This window comes from Neodiprion fabricii, chromosome 2 (genome assembly GCF_021155785.1).
Source record: "Neodiprion fabricii isolate iyNeoFabr1 chromosome 2, iyNeoFabr1.1, whole genome shotgun sequence".
In the NCBI taxonomy this organism is placed as follows: domain Eukaryota; kingdom Metazoa; phylum Arthropoda; class Insecta; order Hymenoptera; family Diprionidae; genus Neodiprion; species Neodiprion fabricii.
In genome coordinates, this window is record NC_060240.1 from 12205629 (window position 1) to 12225331 (window position 19703).

At 36.3% G+C, this 19703-nt stretch overlaps 3 protein-coding genes across 3 annotated transcripts in view; 2 read left to right on the plus strand and 1 right to left on the minus strand.

Moving 5' to 3' along the window:
* Positions 1-41: 41 nt before the first annotated feature.
* LOC124176658 (cysteine dioxygenase type 1) lies at positions 42-6784 on the plus strand. Its single transcript, XM_046558223.1, has 5 exons — positions 42-505; positions 4772-4913; positions 5023-5143; positions 5828-5997; positions 6388-6784. Exons 1-5 carry the CDS (start codon positions 222-224, stop codon positions 6421-6423), a joined length of 753 nt encoding a protein of 250 aa, XP_046414179.1. The 5' UTR covers positions 42-221; the 3' UTR covers positions 6424-6784.
* A 69-nt stretch (positions 6785-6853) lies between these two features.
* LOC124176659 (dynein axonemal assembly factor 6) lies at positions 6854-9776 on the plus strand. Its single transcript, XM_046558224.1, has 6 exons — positions 6854-6941; positions 7786-7943; positions 8017-8207; positions 8625-8830; positions 9243-9370; positions 9514-9776. Exons 3-6 carry the CDS (start codon positions 8090-8092, stop codon positions 9641-9643), a joined length of 582 nt encoding a protein of 193 aa, XP_046414180.1. The 5' UTR covers positions 6854-6941; positions 7786-7943; positions 8017-8089; the 3' UTR covers positions 9644-9776.
* A 260-nt stretch (positions 9777-10036) lies between these two features.
* LOC124176656 overlaps positions 10037-19703 on the minus strand; it is a 32402-nt gene continuing 22735 nt past the window's right edge. The window contains exons 22-29 of the mRNA XM_046558221.1: positions 18571-19107; positions 17181-17365; positions 13416-13653; positions 12975-13080; positions 12108-12342; positions 11589-11850; positions 10826-11048; positions 10037-10721 (exon numbers count right to left, since the gene is read on the minus strand). Of these exons, the coding sequence (XP_046414177.1) occupies positions 10571-10721; positions 10826-11048; positions 11589-11850; positions 12108-12342; positions 12975-13080; positions 13416-13653; positions 17181-17365; positions 18571-19107 (1937 nt within the window). The 3' untranslated portion in view covers positions 10037-10570. The remainder of the gene's footprint in view (positions 10722-10825; positions 11049-11588; positions 11851-12107; positions 12343-12974; positions 13081-13415; positions 13654-17180; positions 17366-18570; positions 19108-19703) is intronic.

The window sequence follows — 19703 nt, forward strand, 5'->3', positions numbered from 1 at the left end:
AAGGGGGCCCTCAACGCGTATAAGATGCCGTTGTGCCGCAGTTCTTGAGCTAATGTGTCTTGAAGCTTCTGGTGTGTCAGTTGTCGGTGCGTTTGACAGTATAACCAGACCGATTTTGCACGCAGAGTGAAGCCCCGTGTTAAGTGCAAAGTGAATCTGACCGTGATTAGCACCTCGGAAAATATCATTATTCGATATTACTTTTCACTCAAGTTCTTAAAATGCAAGCGGTGCAGGAACCTTTGAGAATTGGCGTTGCCGCTGTGGAGATCAACAATAACCAGCAACTGCAGATCGCCAAAGGCAGGGCGAATCAGGAGTCGCACTTTCCAATGTTTACAAAATCACCGAAACACCAAGTTTTGACTCTTCAAGAACTCATCGGCGAGTTGCATCAAGCCTTCGCCACCGATCTTGTGGACATCGATCATGTCCAGGAACTGATGGCTTCGTACAAAAGCAATCCTGCGGACTGGCGGAGATATGCTAAATTCGATAGACACAGGTAAAGGTTTCTGGATGAAATTTAGCTATTCCTAGGAATTCTTTCGTCTCCTAAAAAAAGTCAGCGACTTTTGGGATCAATCAGGGTACTTTTATCGATAGATGTACTTACTTTAAAATTACGCAACGTAACCATAGAAAGAAAAATTATTCTCCCAAATTTATACACCTAGAATAATTTCTAAATTATCTGAAAAAAATCCGGAATTCTCAGGGCATTTCTTGTCTCGTGGAAAAACTTGGAATTTTCGGGGTCAGTTGCGGATTTCTTCGGAAATTCACACAAAAAAACACCATTGGAATGACTACCGCAAATGAAATTTTCTTCAAATTTTGAACAAGATCTTCTCAAAAAAAAAAAAAAAACTACGCGCTGCATCGAGATGTTTTTATAAAATACCCGCAAAAATTTCTAAATTTCACGAAAAATCAGAATTTCTCAGGAAATTTTGACTTCGAATTACATGCAGTAGACAACCCGATTAGAATTCATTATTGACGAAACAGGCGAGCATCGGTAATTTCACTTGAAATTCACGTATTTCAACCATCAACACGGTTTTTTCTTCTTCTATACCTAAAATAAGAAGCTACGTAGTTTTTTGTGTAGCGATTTGCTCGCTTGGTTCCGTTTAACGGCAGGTTCAAGTTCGTGGTTTTGCCGTCTGGAATTCACTCGTTCGAACAGACGTGGTAACTCGAAAATGACTGAGTTAACGGTCAAAATGAACGGGAGTAAACCTGTTGCAAATTTCACGCTTGTCACGAAAAAATAGTCCAAATTTTTTCGGTGCCTTCGAACACTCGTTTGAAAAATGCAACTTTTGAGAAGATAAAAATTCGCAATTTCTTTTTTAGTCGGTGAAAAAAAAATCTTTTTTGCTCCAAGTGTGTGAAATTCTCAAAATAACTTCTCATTTATTTTTGCTACATCCCTTTATAATAATATGTGTAATTCAATGTAGTATTTATAAATATGCGATGAATCGTACGGAAGCAAAATTGGTGAACCTGTGAACAATTCCTATCGAGTTATTAATTTAAAAATTTCTGACTTGACTTTTGATGTGAGGTAGGCACAAAATTTCACCCTCGCAAATTGAATTCAAGTACCGAATTTTTTGTTTTTCGTAACAGCAATTATTGTATTTCATCAACATATTCGAGAGATTGGGTGAAAATCACTACACGAAGGCATATCAACACAGGTCAATGAGGTTATCGGCCGGTTTATCATCTTCACTTTTCTATATACATCCGTCATTATTATGCCGCCGCGAAGTAGATCAAACAGTCGAGATGTTGTCAGAAAAGATTGCAGAAGAGCAAGCGAATCATGTGGAAAATAGTTTTTCCCAAATCCGATAAAAATCTTGAAACTTTTCTCCGGAATGCATCGTTAAAAGGGGGAGGAATTATGTCAATTAAGGAGATCTGTAAAATTTTTCTGAAATATTCAATTTCAGAGTCTCGAAATCATTTTCGGAGAGGTCAAAAGTGTCTGTATATTTGGAGTTGCGGCACAGTCTCTATTTCTTATACTGTTATGCAAACTTGTTCAACTAGCGGAGAAAAACTATGATTACATTCGAACAATGAATATTTCTTAATATTCCCGAAAAAAATTTCGGAGATCTTAAATAGTTTGAAAAATACTGAAAATGTCTAATAAATTCTCTTTATATTTATTATCATGTTCTCATTACTCTTAGGTGATATGAAATGCACTTTCAGAGATTCGATGTTGAGATTGTATCAAAAAAAATTTCAGGAAACCGGTAACTTTTTAAATGCCGTAGAAGTTTTTCACAATACGTTTTAAAAATTTTTTGTAAAATTTTTGAAAGATTGTTAGCATTGATCTATCGGTGTCTTGTAATCGATTTCAAAAAAATGTTTATATAAAATTCCAAATTCAATTCCTCTATAAAATGGACATTGAGTTTTACTTTCTTACGAATCCAACCTCTAAATATACATAAAAAATTTTGTAAAATCTCAAAAAGTGCTAAAATTACGTGTAAATAGTAACAATAAATTCGAATGTTCGTTTTTATCCACAACAGTAAATAATATTTTTACTTTGACATTTTCACCGCTAGTACGACTAAAACCTTCGAGCACAGTGAAATGGTGGACTAAAGCAAAGTAGCGGGAAGTGACAAATGACTGTCTACCTGTCGCACAACTGTATGCGTACTTAAACGTGTAATTGACACCGTTGCCTCGACTTTCTGCACGTTAAAATAATTACGTACAGCGCATTCCTTGTAATGTGAATGTGAAATAATAACGCGACCGTTAGAACAAGAAAACAGGCAATTGGCTAATGGCCGGCGACAATTATCGAAATAGAAATCACTCGAATGGTGAAAATTCGTGTTTATGAACGATGTACAATTTTATCGAAAAGCTTAATATCGGTGAAACTTTCCATGTATCTGTATTCTTGTGACGTATGAGCACCGGTTCCAGGTTTGACAAGTTTTGAAGTATTGATAAAAAGATAAAATTAAGTTTACAGTATGGAAATTTTGAGAAAACCAAGTAAACAAATTATTATGTTATTAACAATTCAAAGCAGATCTGATATCAGGGGCGTATAAGTCGCGGTATCAAAGAGAATTTGCGCAAATTTAATATAATGATAAATTTCTCAATGCAAACAGCAACAAACAAAACAAAACACTATCTGAGATGGTATGGCGGCAAGCTGTGGATTTTTATATTATATGTGTGCGTGAATTGTGAAACTGTATAATATTTACGGGCCATGAGTGTAAAGTTCAGACTTATTGTGTACCCGATAAAGTAATAACGCAGCTTGATTATTAAACTGGGTTTGGTATTTGTGAATGAAAGTTCTAGCTAACCGACAATAATAATTGCCGTAACAGTCGTACTCTTATTTCTGAATCATGGGCAAGTGCGGTTCTAGCTCAACGACTCATGGCAGGTGTTGTTATAATTCCTAGATGCAAGGCTTTTTGACCAATCTCGGCTACATGCAATTATACCTGCAAGACCGTTCGAGGTCGCGTTCATTCGTCATGCAAATATCTCTTAAACGCAACCGATTACGGCTTTTAAATGCCTGTTTTTCATTCAAACATCGCAAGCCTTTGGCGAAAGTTCTGAGACATTCTTAATGCTTTTATTAGCGGAGCGTCGAGAAAAATCGAAGGTAAGGACAGCTCTCGATTTATTCAACTTGCGATTGGAATATTTCCTATCATGCTATATTATTGCAACGTTGACCCCTGTTTCCAACTAAACAATTATAGATAAGGAAGCCTTGCTACAACAAACATATTAGTTTACTTTACGTGAATATCTGTTTTTTTTACTCGTTTTTTGTGCAGCTTCCTCCAAAAAGACAACTTAGATCATTTTAAATCATTATTTCACTTCATTTAGAAATATTTTTCTGTAAATATTATGGTGAAAAGTCAATTCAGTCTGTTATGAGAAGAAGTTAATTAGCGTCAGTATATATCTGTTCCGAAATTCCGAAAATTGAGGCCCGGCTATTAGACTGAAATCAAGATCGTTACCATTTTTACAGAATAAGCAATAACTTTCTTATCCAATGTTCCATGTAAATGAAAATTGATAAAGTTTGATATTCCAACCAGAACCATCACTCCAAATTTTAATGATTTATGTCTAGCTGTTCGGATGTGATCGTGGTAGATACGATTTAAAAAAAATCAGTAATACCTTGCTTATTCATTGCTCGTTTTTTATCATAATTGATATGAATCGAAATTTCGTTACCAAAAACGTACTTTCCATCTTTCAAAAATTTAGGTCCAACTGTTCAACTAAAATCGTCATCGTTACCATGTTTACAAAATTATTCATAGCTTTCTTTCCTGTTGTCGGTTTTTAACAAAAATTTATGGAGACCGAGATTTTGAGTACAAGTAACTTCCTTCCGAATTTCAAGCCAATACGTTTATCGGAACAGCTGAAATCTTGGTTGAAAAGGAAAACGAAAAAGTTGAAGATGAATTTTTTTACCTTTGGCTCTTAATAATTCAGAAACACTTCGGTCAAGCTCATTCTAATTTTACGGGTAGGATTTGATTGTTAAGCTTCGTGGTTGCGAACACTTTATCAAGAAGAAATGGGTTGTTTCGGAACTATTGTTTACGCATTATTTACGTGTAGAAATAAGTGGGCTCCAATTCTCAGCCCCATCTTTCGCCATAAATTTCCGATATTGTATCAAACAGAAACTGAAATACAACTTGACATTTTTAAGGTATACAAGAAACTTAGTTGACGCAGGAAATGGGAAATTCAACCTCATCGTCCTCTGTTGGGGCGAAGGCCATGGATCCGCCATTCACGACCACGCGAATGCTCATTGTGTGATGAAAGTCCTTCAGGGCGAACTAGCCGAGGTAACTAATGAAGAATGGTTGTTTACCTTCAGTTTACCTCAGTAAAAAAATGAACGATCCCTCGTTATGAGATCGATAAAGCAAAATGTAACAAAATATTTTATTTCAGGTACGATACGCCTGGCCGCACGAAAAGCAACTCGATGCTAACAACCCGACCAAAGAGCCAGCGGCTATTTATGAGATCGAAAGAAACACATGTGGCCAAAACTCTATCTGTTACATTAACGGTACGTATTCCATTATGATTTCCACTTTTGGATGATTGGGTTACTTATGGTTTGGGTTATTGGGTCCTTAGTGCAGGTGTCCTAAAGCCAATATGGCGTCGCAGTCAGTGATCAGCTGATCGAACATTGCCGATGTATTTCTCAAATATCAAGGCACAGAAGAGGTTGTATAAGCTGTTGAGCTGTGATTTTGTGCCATCAAGTTGATACAGACCAAAATAAATTAGCGGTGAACAATTGCTTGTATAATTAAATACAACCAGTATATTAGAAATCATATTATACGCGTCAGATATTGCCTATCTGCATGTGTAACACACGCTGGTTTTTGTAACACCTGTGAAGGAAAGTTTGGTTTCAGAAGTACCCAAGGTGCCACGTAATATGATGTATAAAATCGTTGTCGATCTAACTCGGAAGATTTATGGGGAATTCATCTATAAATAAAATAAGGCATTGTTCATCAGAATTGGACGAACAATATAGATTTTATCGTGAACGGAACGGCGGAACAAGACGATTTCTCCGTATTCTGTTCACAATGATTATGTGTATATAGTTCAAATTTAAAGTAGAAACTTTTTTCTTGCATCGAAGAATTTTTTTGGAAATAGATGTGACTTCATGACTTTCAGTTAGACTTTTTTCACCTGTGTTACTCATATTCTTACAAAATACTTTCAGATTCTCTTGGATTACATCGTGTCGAAAATCCCAGTACCGTGAATCCTGCGGTATCCCTCCACTTATACTCACCACCGTTTACGACGTGTTCGGTGTTCAACAAGCAAACAGGACAGCGAACGGCCTGCAAAGTAACCTTCTGGTCAAAATTCGGAGAACGTCGCAACCGGGTAGGTCAATTGCACAGCTGCAGTATCGCGAATTGGACTTGCAAGAAAGCAAAAATACATTCTTTCTTATACCTATATTAACATGGATTCACACAACGATTCACACAACAAAAGTAAACGTTTGATATTGGTAATTTACTGCTAAAAGTCATTAACAGTACCTAGAAAGCCACAAACAGTAAAACGCAGTTTGAATGCGTCCCGTTATTGTGACGTCATAACATGGTGTCGAATATGGATTTCACAGTTAGATATGAACAGTCACGTCACGCATATCGAATCATTCAAAAATGTACAACTTCAGAAAATATCATTTTCAACGCGTGATCATATTTGCGTTGAGCACTTTATTCAATCATCATGACTCATTTCACTGTTTTCTGTCGGCAGGTAATTCAAGAAGAGAGGGATCCCGAAGACAATTGAAAAACGTGCACTTCCCGTCAAAAAGGAAACCACAACTACGGGGAGAAGGTTTCGTTCGTTACGAGATATTCTACGAATCCGCGCGCTACGATTATTTATATACCTATGTTAATTTCTAGTTTTGGACGCTTCACCATTTTAGTTTTGGGTCACTGGACGTTTACTTCAAATCTATGTATAGTTCGTATGTTTAAGGCATTACAATATTCTGATAGTAAATAGTAAGTATATATAGGTTCAACTTCAAGTACCAATTTAATCCGGTAACTTATAACATAAATAGTTCTCTCAAGCACTGTTACATTAGGTATAGTTTTTGTAAAACAAATGACGTTTTTGAAATGATATTTTTTTACGCCAAGTTGTAGAGCATTTTTATTTTTTTATTTTAAACACCCATTCCTAGCAACAATTATCGTTAAATACTTTAACTGAATGGCGAGTTATCCCATTATTGAGAAATTAAACCCAATGCACGAGATCCTGCAGGACGTGGGCCGCAAGTTATTTATCAGAGGGTGAGTCGGGTTACCGGAGCTGAATTACTAAGTATATATGCGAACAGTAAACTTTTGAACTGGTTTTAAATGAATCTACGAAATAAAGTCTACGGTTCCGGAGGAAGTATGACAAGTCTTATACAGAGATTCAGGAGTTCGCCCTTCACATCTATTATTACAATATCGTGAATTATCGAACACCTGATTTTCATCAAGACTAGTCCCGACACTTCAGGAATTTCTTGCGGCCTGACTATAATTAAATAATTATTGGTTATTTTTCTACTGATATTTGGTGCCTAAAAACTATCCATCTCGTAATCGATTGGAAGAATTCTTTTCTGACTAATTGGACTCTCAGGAATACAAAAAAGACATCAAAAAGAGCGTAAGACCAAGAGCAGAGGAATTATGGACGGAATCTTACGTTTTTCCGCTATAACGCTTGATACGTTGCTCGCAGCGTATTCCACGAAGTTCATCTATAAGCTCTATGAGTAGCTGTTCGAGATATAAGAAAATAATCTAATGCATTCTCATTATTCTAGAATCGTCATACATGTAATGCATTGAAACGAGCATTGAAATGAATCAAGTATTGATATGATTTTTATTTTCGTCAATTGTTCAGAAAAAAGGCGCTGGACACACCGCAATATTTTCAGTACGGACTATGCGGTAATAAACGTACGAAAAGGTATCTCAATTAGGCACGAGTGCACGATTCTCGATTAACGAGAATGAATTATATTATTTTTTTACCTCGAAAAAATTCTATCGTTTTCGATTTCTTTCTCGATTTTTTATTTTCACCATTTGTTCATACTTCCGATTAACAATCCTATTTTTTCTCAATTCCTAGGATGAAAACGCTACTGAGAATTACTGACTCAACTACGTAGCTCAGACTCGCGGCCTTTTGCCGTTCCATCGGTACCAATTTTCATGAGCGTCTTTTTGGCGCCGATGGTGTAGCGCTGCTGCATCAATTTGACCCGTGAAAATCCAGCCATTTACATGGTGAAAATTCAATCTCAATGGGCTAAATATCAAGTTACCATAGCAACATGCTTTTATTGATCAAATTTCCTAGATAGTATGAGAGTTTTATTCAACTCGTCACATAGAACGGCTCGCAAGTCAACATCTTAATAAAGGCTTACACGATGGACGGCTGCTTCTCTTTTAACGACATCAAGTCCTTACAACAACTCATTGCACCCCCCACAAACAATGACTCCGATTCAGAAGACGATTTACCACAAGCTGGTGCTCGGAAATTGGGTAATTAGGGTGAATTTTAATTGTCACAAGAGCTTATAGATACGATTTCGAACCGTTGATATATCCTGCATGGAATTCCGAAACAGCTAATCGGTGCACAGTATCAATTTTAACGTATTCTAGAATACATTTTTTGCACCGAGATTGCAAGATTTTTTCATCAATCGTCTGACCATGGGCTGTTTATCGATAGAAGATACGCGAGCAGCCTGACAAAAATCCATCGATATCTTCCAAGTATTATCAAGTCGACTGAAAATTCTGGGCTTTTACACGCGTTACATTTTATTCAAACAATGCACGAATCGTTCATCACCCGCAGTGGAATAATTTTTAGTCTTACGGTAAAAAGGGAATTCGATCCGCCCGATGAGAAGATAAAACTGCGGAACAATAAAAATAACTACGGATTTACAGGGCCCGGAGATATTGGTAAAAGAGAATCGGGGAACCTCGAACATAGTGGGCCTCATGCCGCGCTAAAGGGGGAAGGTGATGATATCTGGCATTCCTCAGAAGTTGCCGCAGCCCCAGCTGCCGCTGAAATTTTCGATCCTCGGGAAGTTCCAGAGTACGAAATGAAGTTCAAGCAGGCTGTATCCACGGAAGATGTTTTTCTCGGGGTAAGTGTCTCGCAACAAAATAAGATAGAGTTCATTCCATGATTTTGGTATTGGTGTATAAGGGGGTGATCTTGGAATATGATCTGTACAACGTTATACTCCCTCCACTGTTATCGGTGCATACGGACCACCAGTAATATCTTATTTCAGACAGCTATTTGTTTACATGGAGTTCAATCCCCTTATAGTTTTCATGCTATATGGGGTCGCGCTGGACGATCAACCTTTATTTCTATCACGTCAAGTTGTTAAAACGTAAAATATGCGGGAAAAAGAACTTTTTTTTCAACGTGACTCAGTTAGCGTGGTATATTTTCTGCCGCTAAACAGCATTTTTTAATCTGTTGGATCACATAACACGTAATTCTAGAATTTTATCGAAGAAGTAATAACGAATCTATTTATCTTTCAGATGAACGGCAAAACTCCGGGAACGGCTTCTTGTGAATGGTTAACGGTCATCGTGAAACTACCTGGCGAACCGCGAGAAAAGGTAGAATTGAGCGTCGAATCAGAGCTCATTGACATCCGGAGCCCAAGGTGAAAGACAGGGCTGATTCCTCAATAAGACTTCAATATCCGTGCATGAACTAATTGTGCGCATAAAATGAACAAATCTATTCATGAAACGTGAAATTAAAATATGAACATTCGTTCAACTTCGTTTGCTCTTTTCTTTCAAGGTATCGTCTACATTTGCCAACTCCGCATACGACTGACCCGCACAATTCTACCGCCAAATGGCACACTGAGTCGTCGACTCTAGAAATAACTTTAAAACTGACCAGAGAAATGGACCTAATCAATTTCTAGAGCCTACGAATATCTCAAGAAATAATCATTTCTGTTTATGATATGTGTATATAGTTATGTGTAATTATAATAACGCTACAATATTACGAAATAAATTAATTTCGATGTAAAATATTTACTCGAATAAAATACATACTCGGGCTTTTGTCGAACTTGGTGATACAAAGGCTACAATTTTTCTAGCTTAGGGTTATATCCGTATGAAATGGCCATATATAAAAGATGGTCCACAGTAGTTTCTCATGTACTTTACTGTATTGAACTATACTGCAGGCCATTTCATACCTATGGCCATCTCACCCGGAATTACCCTATATGAACAATCACTTTTCTCTTCAGTCACGTTTTCAAGCAGTGTGGAGTATAGGGACAGTTCTAATAACAACGAAATAATTTTCCATTCGTTAAGTTTATCATAATTTTATACATGCATAAAGGCATTTGCGCGTGTACAGCTGAAATTCTTATTTTCCAAACAAGTTGTGGAGATTCTAAGCAAACTTTCCGATTTGTTTTTTTGTTTCATATCATTAGATATACCCACACACAGACCCACACACACATGCACACACATGCAAGTGAATCTTGCACGATCTACACTTACGTAGTAATATTATTACACTAGTGATCTGATGTTAAAAACCTACAGAAGACATCAATTTTGAAACCCAAAGTACGGGCGTAGCTTTAGAAAGATAGGTTTCCGTTAAATTATACGAATATAATGGAACAGAAGACTACACAAGAGATTAAACCTTTGGTTGGCGTTGAGTAGCTAGAGAATGACATATACGTTGAAAAACTAATTTCATAACGAAATGCGAGACGATAAGCATCTACCTTTCTGCTGTTAAATGATATGTTTGGATATTTCGAATCCCAATTAGTTTTTCTTATAATTAATCTGGCTGTAATCCCTTCCGATTTTCATATCGCGGGTAAAGCATGTCTCTCACTTTCTTTCAATTCCGGATGCCATACGTCAACTATGAGCACCAGCCTAGTAAAAGTTCCATTGTGCCAAACTTCGTGTTCGAAACTGTCATCGAAGATCATTACGCTCCCCTCTCGCCAGGTCCTGTAACAAATACGAAACTTCTTTACATTGTTTTCGAACCGGATTCTTGACTCATTTTAGCGCTTTTCGAACACTCGTATTCAGGACTCAGGACACATTATTACCTCGTCTCGTTTCCAACCCTTATAAATGTCCCCTCGGTCCCCGAAAGACCCAGATGAGCTCTCAAGCGGCAATTTGTAGGCCCACAATGAGGCCAAACATGTGTTCCAGGGTACATAACAGAGAACTTTATTTGTCCTCTGCGACAACCTGCCGCTGCAGGGAATCCTTCTATCAAAGAACAAGTTCTCGGCGTCTTAGTACAGTGGGCTGATATTTGGCGACCTGAAATACGGAAGTATTTTGATAAATGGAAGTCAAGCTCAACCAAATACCTTTATTTATTCGAAATCGATACTTTGGGTGTCCATTTTGATAGAATTCGTGTCAGAAAGATTCAAACTTTTTTACTAATTTACTCGGAACCCCAACTTGTCAGTTTTTCTGAAAATGCATTAGTCTGAATGGACTATATTTAATTTTAAAAGACCTGTCTCGTCGGATTCTTTGCGGTATCCCGATTCTTTACGAAGTAACTAAAGCTTCCCAGCTTGCACAGAGTTTTATGTACTTTCGTATTAGCGTAATTGACTTAAAACACCTTGCTGAGAGCCCAGTTCGCGACACCATATTGCTTACCCACACCCCCATTTTTGTTCCCATTGTCTGAGATTCTGTGCCAGAGATCTGGTCAAACTCAAGGATGAAAAGATTAGTTGATCGCCCAGCGCGACACCATGTTGGATTCGTTCAGTCACCACCGCTTGGTTTAATCCTCGTCCGCATAAAAATACCTAATATGTAATGTATTTGGTTTGAACCTACCTCTAACATATAATTCGAATTGCTGCCATTTGCCTTTGTCTCTCAAATTTTCAGCTTCGTTTTTAAAATGTCCATTTTTGTCCAGTGCTCCTAATCCTTCAGCTCTGATAATCTGCCAATTATTTTCAAGAGTGACAAAAAACTCTTTGTAACCAGTTTCCTCCAGCGTCCACCAAGGACGAGCCGTCAAATGATTGACATTGTAAAGAGATCGCTGACTGACAGACGGGAACAGTCCGTTTTTTGCACCACTTTGGTAAATCTGGAATTAAGAAATATTAAAGAATTTTCAGACGGAGTAATATTTTTAAAAGTAGTAAATACAGTAAAACAAAAAAAAAAAAAGAAAAAAATCAAAGGATCAACAAACAATAAAATACAGAATAATTTAATCAACGAATTAAACATAAGAATCGCTCTCTGTTCTCCTGTTACAATAGCGGATTTTAGTTCGAATAAGAAATATATTTCTCCATATCTCTTCGTGGGCTGTTTTTCTTCAAAGTGCTTGCGACTAACCTTCTGGGCTTCTTCGGTTCTGCCTAATCTGACTAGAGCGTCGCCAAGATGGAAGAAAAATCTACCATCGATGGTACCCTCATCGCCAGTCTCTATACCAGCTTTCAGGTACATAATAGCATCGACCATATTTCCGTCCCCAGTTTTTAAAATAAAACCATAATGTACCAAAGCAAACCCGTCGTTTGGCCACCGGCCCAGTGTTTCTTGCAAAACTTTTCTAGCTTCCGATAATCTAATTAATTAAATTCAACTATAATTAGGAAATAATGTTGATGTATTCAATTTATCTCTTTTTTTATAACCCAGTAATTTTATACCAAAAACCAAGATAAAGTTGCATAAAAATTTTTTGGACATATTATTCGAGTAGATTTCTGAAAACATAGCAAAACGTCCTTAATGGTCTTTGAAATTGTCACTTTTCGACTCGATAGAATTGAGGAAGAAATCAGTTTTCAATTTGTAATATAATGAAAGTTTGATTCAAATTCAAAGAAGTTTACGAATCTATAAACCGTATTTTTTACATGTATTTGTAAATACTTATTTGCACATATCGTCAAGGTTCCGTAAAAATATTCTCCATCAATCTGACAGGAATATTGGATTTATGATTTTGCAATATAGCTTGGCTACTATTGCAGAACCATGTATAAAGATCATCAATTATTGTAACGGAGAAGAAAAGCTGCAAATTGACGAGATAAAAGTGAACAAAAAATCCTGTTTGTACAAATCATTTAAAGATATTTATAACAGAATATCTACCAAACTTGGCAAATGCTCCTATTACGATTCAGTCATAATTGTAATAAAACTAAGCGGATGAAACGACCTACAATGGAATATTTTTTTATTTCATACTTATTCTGTATGAGGTAAGTGACGGCCAACTGATTCCTCAAGCGGGGTTCGTCGGAGAATCTTGATATCAAATTCTTGTGGACTTTTTCAGCTCCACTGTATTGCCCTGAAACAAAATCGCATCGCTGCTTTTTGAACACCAGTAAAATCTATTATATGTAGAACCCTTTATATTAATTTATGCGAAACAGAGCTCTCTGATTAATAGTTGTTTGCCTTTGTTGCTTTCAATCAAACAATTGTTTCAGGTATTAACTGATTAATCGGTTCTTTCAAATAATCGTTTTTCCTATAACTCGATTACTCAGCCCTATTTAATTAATCAATCATTTTCTCAGTCAATCGATTAATCGATCAATTGCAGGAATAATAAATTGAAGTCTACGATTAATCGATTAATCACACAATCTTAATAAGAAGTAAATTATTATCTAAACTTACCGCTGAACCTGAGTCTGTCGATGCATCGCTCTCCAACGATTCGGAAAAGTTTTGGTGGTACCCGAGTTCCCAATTCCAGAACTTTTTCATACGCAGCGATAGCTTTCCTCAGATATGTATTGTCCTTTTTTTCCTCTGCCAAGTTGTCCAGACTTCGAGCCAGCTCGTATCGCACTCTGGGTGAGGCAGGATGAATCGACACCAAGTTGGTGAAATACCCGAACCGTTTTTCTGCTGTCTTGGTGTGGAATTTTGGATGGGATATCGGAATTTGTGACGACGGGAATTCATAAGATGCGATTAGACAAATGAAAATATCCAGCAGGTCGTACATCGATGAGTTAATACAGCATTGACAAGTTTCGCATCGTGTATGTTAGGCGAAGCCAAACAAGATTATTGTGATTGAAGGGCTGCACAGTGAAAGTACCAGAGCCTTAATTCTTTTTTTTTTTACCGAAAGCCGGCTATGGGCTCAAGTATTTTCAATTTTGTACCCCGTGTTTTCTTTCTTCTAACTCGGGGTTAACAAAAAAAAAATTAGAATTCTGTTCATCCACGAGGTTTGCACGGTAAAAATACATTCACGTGTCATAAGTTCTTGAATTTAAGCTCGAAACAGTTTTATACGGAATTTCAAACGCTGCAATGATTCTGTTTCAATAAATCAATTTATAGACGTTCGCATTTGAATCTAGGCATGAAATCTCATCACAAGACAGTCAAAATTAATATTTAAGGTGAAAATGGTATACAGATTTCGTTTATTACGGCATTTCACTCATCCGTCTGCTAATATGAGCAATTGTGACCGAAGAGAAGAGAGGCTTATTACATGAAACTACGTATCACAGCTTCTTCATTATAGATCAAGGAAACAGCTCTCGAAGATTAAACAGAACCTATGATCCAAAGGCCTGATACTTTCTTGGTGAGTATGCTTGTTTTACTTTTCTTTCCGCGATTCTACTTGATTCAACTAGTATAATAAACCCTATTTTTTCGAAGCATTCGGTTCTGCGAACGTTTTTTCGCTCTCTGAAAATTTCAGTTTCATTTTGACAGAGAACTAGGCACTTTTATGGTACGGCCCTTCAATTATGGTTTCGAATTATTACGAACCAAGAATCGGACAATTTTTCAGTGAACCGGTGATGAGAACACAGTTTTCAATCGAATTCAATAACAAGCACAAGAAATATGTATTTCGGTTCAATACCAGCACGGTTAGAAAGAAAAGGTTGTTTAAACCGTCGGATTATACATCAGTTCCAACGGAATCAACCCGAGATCCAACAGAAATATTTCTAATTCCAACGGAAATGTGTTAAGCAATTTCACTGTTGTGTATACAAGGGGTTATTCAAACTATCTAGAACGCGAAAAGAATGGGTCATGATTAAAATACACTAACAAACTTGTGAGTTATATTGAGAATAGCTATAAACAAAAATTGAAATTGCTACATTTTGTGCCCACAGTCTTCAAGTTGGTAAATGTGGGTGTAAAGAATGTGAGCATAAAATTTCTCCAATTTCAATGATGCGGAACTTCAAAAATAATAAAAGTAATATCACACACTCACACATTTCACACATATTATGTGCAGAAGAACATGCACAATGAATGATTAATATATTGCAGTCACATCGACAGCATTTTAAATATCAAGCTAGTCAAACAATTCATTCCAAGATTGTTTGGGTCAATTAAAAGTTACGAGTTCATTTAAATCAATGAAACAATCGTTATATTAGTGAAAGAAAAAGAAACTCTACAGTTGGTATATTGATAAGTGATAAGTGAATGAAAATAAACACAAATAAGTGACTATCTTCAAGGTAACGTGGATAGAGTGGAAAGCGTTAAATGAGTGATAAAGTTAGTTTGAGAAACCCTAGAGACATGATGATCATACTTGTGAATTATTCAGAAGTTCTACCACTATTATAATTAGAGGCTGTTGTGCTTTTTTCAGATATGCTCCCCCATATTATGACAAAAGTTTCAAGATGTCGGCGAAATGTCAATTAGCATATCAAAAAAGTTTTTTTGATATTCCACGGGAAATTCTTCAAAGTTTCATCGTATACCAAAGCTTTTGACAAAAAGTTCGTTTCTTGAATCAATGGTAATGACAAGTATAAAAAGAAACTTGTAAACTGATGAAACTTTATAGAAATATTAGGGGTACTTTTGAGATGAACAGAGTTGATTGTTTCAATCAAAAGTTGAAGAAAAAATAAGAAAATCCGTTTAAAAAAATCACCGCGATGTTGTTTGCGACAATGAGCATGAATATGTGATAAAAATGAATATAAGCAAACTGGAGTAACAAACGTTAAGATATCCATATTTTGAGAAGAGGCTTTTTAATTAGGACCATAAATATTATTGAGCTCTGGTACTTTTGATCCCATTACCATGTTTTGGAGCTCATTTTGTCCATTACAGAGATCTCCAAAGATCACCTAAAATTAAAAAGCAAAATATTCGTCTTCATATTGGATTTTTATATTATAGAATTGCATAATTACGTTGCAACAGACGTTCGTCAAAAATTAAATTTTCACGTTATACCTACACTATGATGTAATTTTTTTGAAAATTTTTCAAACAATTCGTAAGAATCTGATCACTGAGCAAAATGAGCTAAAAACTTTAGAATCGTATCAAAAACACCAGAGTTCAAGCCACTTCTCAAATTATTCATATATTAGCTTGTGTTATTCGAGTTTGCTCCGATTCATTTCGATAACATAGTACGAATGTTGGTTTACTTGTGCTCACTATCATTAGCACAGATAATACTGCTGAAGATTTTTTGAACGGTGTTTTCTTTTTTCTTAAATTTTGATTTAGACAACAGCGGTCATCCATTAATTACGTCACGAGACGTGACGGGGGGGGGGATCATAAGCTTCGTGACGTCACATCTAATCTAAAATATTAATACAACTGAATATGGTCACAGGCGAAATGATTGTTACATAAGTATGTTATTTTGGAGTTTAAAATTGTTTATACTCTTTCGACACACGTAACTTCATCCAACAAATCGCGGGCCGACTCATCGGTCGTTTGTTAATATTCATATATCGTAATACCGATAACACCTTCGTTCGATGTTTACTTTAGCTCTTGGATGGTATTTTTTTTTCTTTCTTTGGTTGTGTTATTTATTTTTCATTAAAAATAAACAAATTATATAAGACTCTGTTTGATAAACAACGATGACGGTTCTCTACGGTTGGATGAAGAAGATGTTGACACTACCAATTTTCCGATCGCCATTCAAAAACATAACGAAGCGAGTGCTACGTCAGTAATGGATATTGTAAAGGAATCGTTTGAAGGTCTATGGATACAGGATTATTAATTTTTTTTAAGCCAAAAACAATATAAGGATACCTCATTTTTTTCTACTGATTTTGAATACCTTTATATCGTCTAAGAACGTACAAATTGTTACTTTATTTGAAAATATTCAAAAATACTCATAACGTTAAAAGTGTTGTTTTGAACAAGTTCTAAATTAATAATTACTACATGAGTGATGTCACGTCAGGAGGGGGGGGGGGGTCAGAAACCATGAAATTTGTGTGACGTAATTTATGGATGGCCCCGTATGGTCAAAATTCTTATCGCATTTTCTAAAACCACAGATTTGTGATTCAGAGATAAAATCTCACGGACAATTTCTATTAACGTTCGAAAATACGTAAAAATTATGCGAGAATAACTTGTTTTGGCTTTCATACAAACCTCGCCTTGAACTACGTCAAGTTCTTCACGAATAAGCACATCTTCCGAGTTTGTAATATCGTGATGTTCGTAGTCTCTAGCACCGCCTGGATTTGTTGCAGGTTTTTCTCGAGACGAAACAGGTCGAGATTCCGATTTGCGTTCAGCAGAGGAGGTCGTTGGGGCTGCCCGAATCGGCTTTATTCCTACACAAAACATTGTTTTATTCACTTAAAAAAGTGGATCAAAATAATTTTCATTAAATGATTTCCTGGGTAAAAATGTTCGAGCTAGGTTCTGTTACAACGTGCAAAGAGACGTGAAAATTGAACAAGTCTAAGAGATTCACAACTCACCGCTTTTTTGAAACAATATTTCATATCTAACGCTACGAGAGTTGTAAATTGCAGAGAAAATAACATATTTTACCCCACTTATATTGAAAAAGGAGAATAGTATGAAATTGTAAGGAAAAAGAAAAACGGAATACTCGCATGAAAAATTCTCCAAGTTCTCCAGTTCTTTTTTTTTTTTTCTCAAGACAAGTTCTGAATATGGTGAGTTACGTCATGAAACAATATATTTTGCGATAAATAATCATTGTAGAATGTGTCAGGATTGTTTTGACTAGACAGAATGGCCTTCATTTAAAGATTAAGTTGACATTGGAGTGAACTAACTTTATTATTCATAATTCGATACGTTTGAGAAATAAATATTCAGTCAGTAGGTTGAAAAATACGATTTTTAAATTCTGGCACTTTCGATGAGTATAACATCTCAAGAATATTCTTTGAAATTTTTATGCACGACCGAATAAGATTGATAAGATTTATGGAAAACCGAAATCAGTGTTCAAAATATTTTGAAAACTGCTGCATCAATTCACTTCGAATTTTGCAGACTCATTGGAGAAGAAAAAAAAAAAAAAATCCAATCCTTAAACGAAAGATTTTTTTCTCGTCGCGTGGTTTTTTCTTTGTTCACTAAAACGAATAATTTTGGCATCGAAAATTGAAACTTGAACTTGGAACGTCCACCACTTTGTCTCAAATAAATATTTCGAAAAATTGATCATTCGAAGACTGCTTAGTATACAGTATTGAATAAATGTTTCTTATTTTTTGATTTTAGGTGATCCGAATCCGAGTAGCAGTAATACATTACCGAACATCTTTTTCGGAGGGCCTCCAGGAGAATGGTGATGTCATTATTATTTACGAAAATTATTTATTGAAAAAATGGTGTAAACTTGATTAAAATATACGTTTTTAAATACACGAACATTTCTTGGTATATGACTTGTAGTTTTTGAATAAAAAATGATTCCCAATAATCTCGTACTTTTCACCCTCCTGACCGAGCATCACCCCTTAAAGTTCAAACTAATCAATTTTGATCCATCATTTACGTTTCCAGCCTTGTATATCTTCGTCATCTTCGTTGTCATCCTCGTCCTCATTCTCTTCTTCATCTTCTTCTTCCTCATCTTCGTCCTCTTCACTGTCTGGCGGTGTGCGAAGTTTCCCATATTTGGCTTCCAGCTTGGCTACTAGATCGCTGTCGTCGATACCATCCTCTTCTTCTTCCTCTTCGTTTTCTTCCTCTTCCTCCTCATCTTCCTCCTCCTCCACTTCTTCCTCTTCGTCATCTTCTGTAACCGATATTCGCTCACCGTCCGAGGTGTCAAATGCCTCTTCATCTCTTCCGTCATCCGCTCGCTTCGTTGTTTGAATCAATCGCTCTTCGTCGTCAGTTTCAAGCTTTTTATACTTGCTCCTCAGGCTCTCATAATTCTCCGCCTTTATCACCTCGTATTCTTTACCTTCTTCCGGATCGAGTGTCGGAATTATCTGCTGGGGCCGCGGTGGAGGAACAATCGTGTTCCGCCTTGACAAATCTGGCGTTTCTCTACCTTCGATCACCCCTCGCGAGGCGTTGTTTTCGTCTATGAAAGAAATGATGGCGGGAAGTAAGTTGCTCAAAATGTATTGCCGATGAGAATGTTATTTCACCAAGTTACAGTCAGTTTCACACCGTGCGTTCTGAAGCTGAACGAGTATACTTTAAAACATAAAAAAGTTAAAGGTTTCTTTGAACAATTGTACAAAATCCCATGCAATTGCTTATATATTTGCAGCATGTCACAATTTCTTAATTTTAAATTCGTGAGAGTAAAGAAATAACGGATTTCAATTGTGCCGAATTGATACTAAGTGAAATTCTGCCTCATCTCGAATTCTGCTGCAATAAAACAGTACTCGCAAAGGTGAAAAGTACATTTTCTACAACCGTGTAGTCAGATTTTAGCCAATTGAACGATACCTCGTATTTTGAAAAATAATTATACCCACTTACCTTATGACAGAAAATCTCGAAAGAATTTGAAAAATATGTGTGCACTTGATTGTGTGACGATAACACGATAAACAACGAGTTTACACTTGTTTGCTGGTCGTGAATTGGACAACGATAGTTAGTCATCGGTTAACAATGCTCTAGCATACAGCATGCCAATATTAAAACTGTTTACTCAAGCGCACT

Coding starts and splice junctions, on each gene's coding strand:
- LOC124176658 (XM_046558223.1), top strand. CDS start 222: ATGCAAGCGGTGCAGGAACCTTTGAGAATTGGCGTTGCCGCTGTGGAG. Junction 5,144..5,827: donor CTCTATCTGTTACATTAACG/GTACGTATTCCA, acceptor AAATACTTTCAG/ATTCTCTTGGATTACATCGT. Junction 5,998..6,387: donor TCGGAGAACGTCGCAACCGG/GTAGGTCAATTG, acceptor TTCTGTCGGCAG/GTAATTCAAGAAGAGAGGGA.
- LOC124176659 (XM_046558224.1), top strand. CDS start 8,090: ATGGACGGCTGCTTCTCTTTTAACGACATCAAGTCCTTACAACAACTC. Junction 8,208..8,624: donor AGCTGGTGCTCGGAAATTGG/GTAATTAGGGTG, acceptor ACGGATTTACAG/GGCCCGGAGATATTGGTAAA. Junction 8,831..9,242: donor CGGAAGATGTTTTTCTCGGG/GTAAGTGTCTCG, acceptor TTTATCTTTCAG/ATGAACGGCAAAACTCCGGG.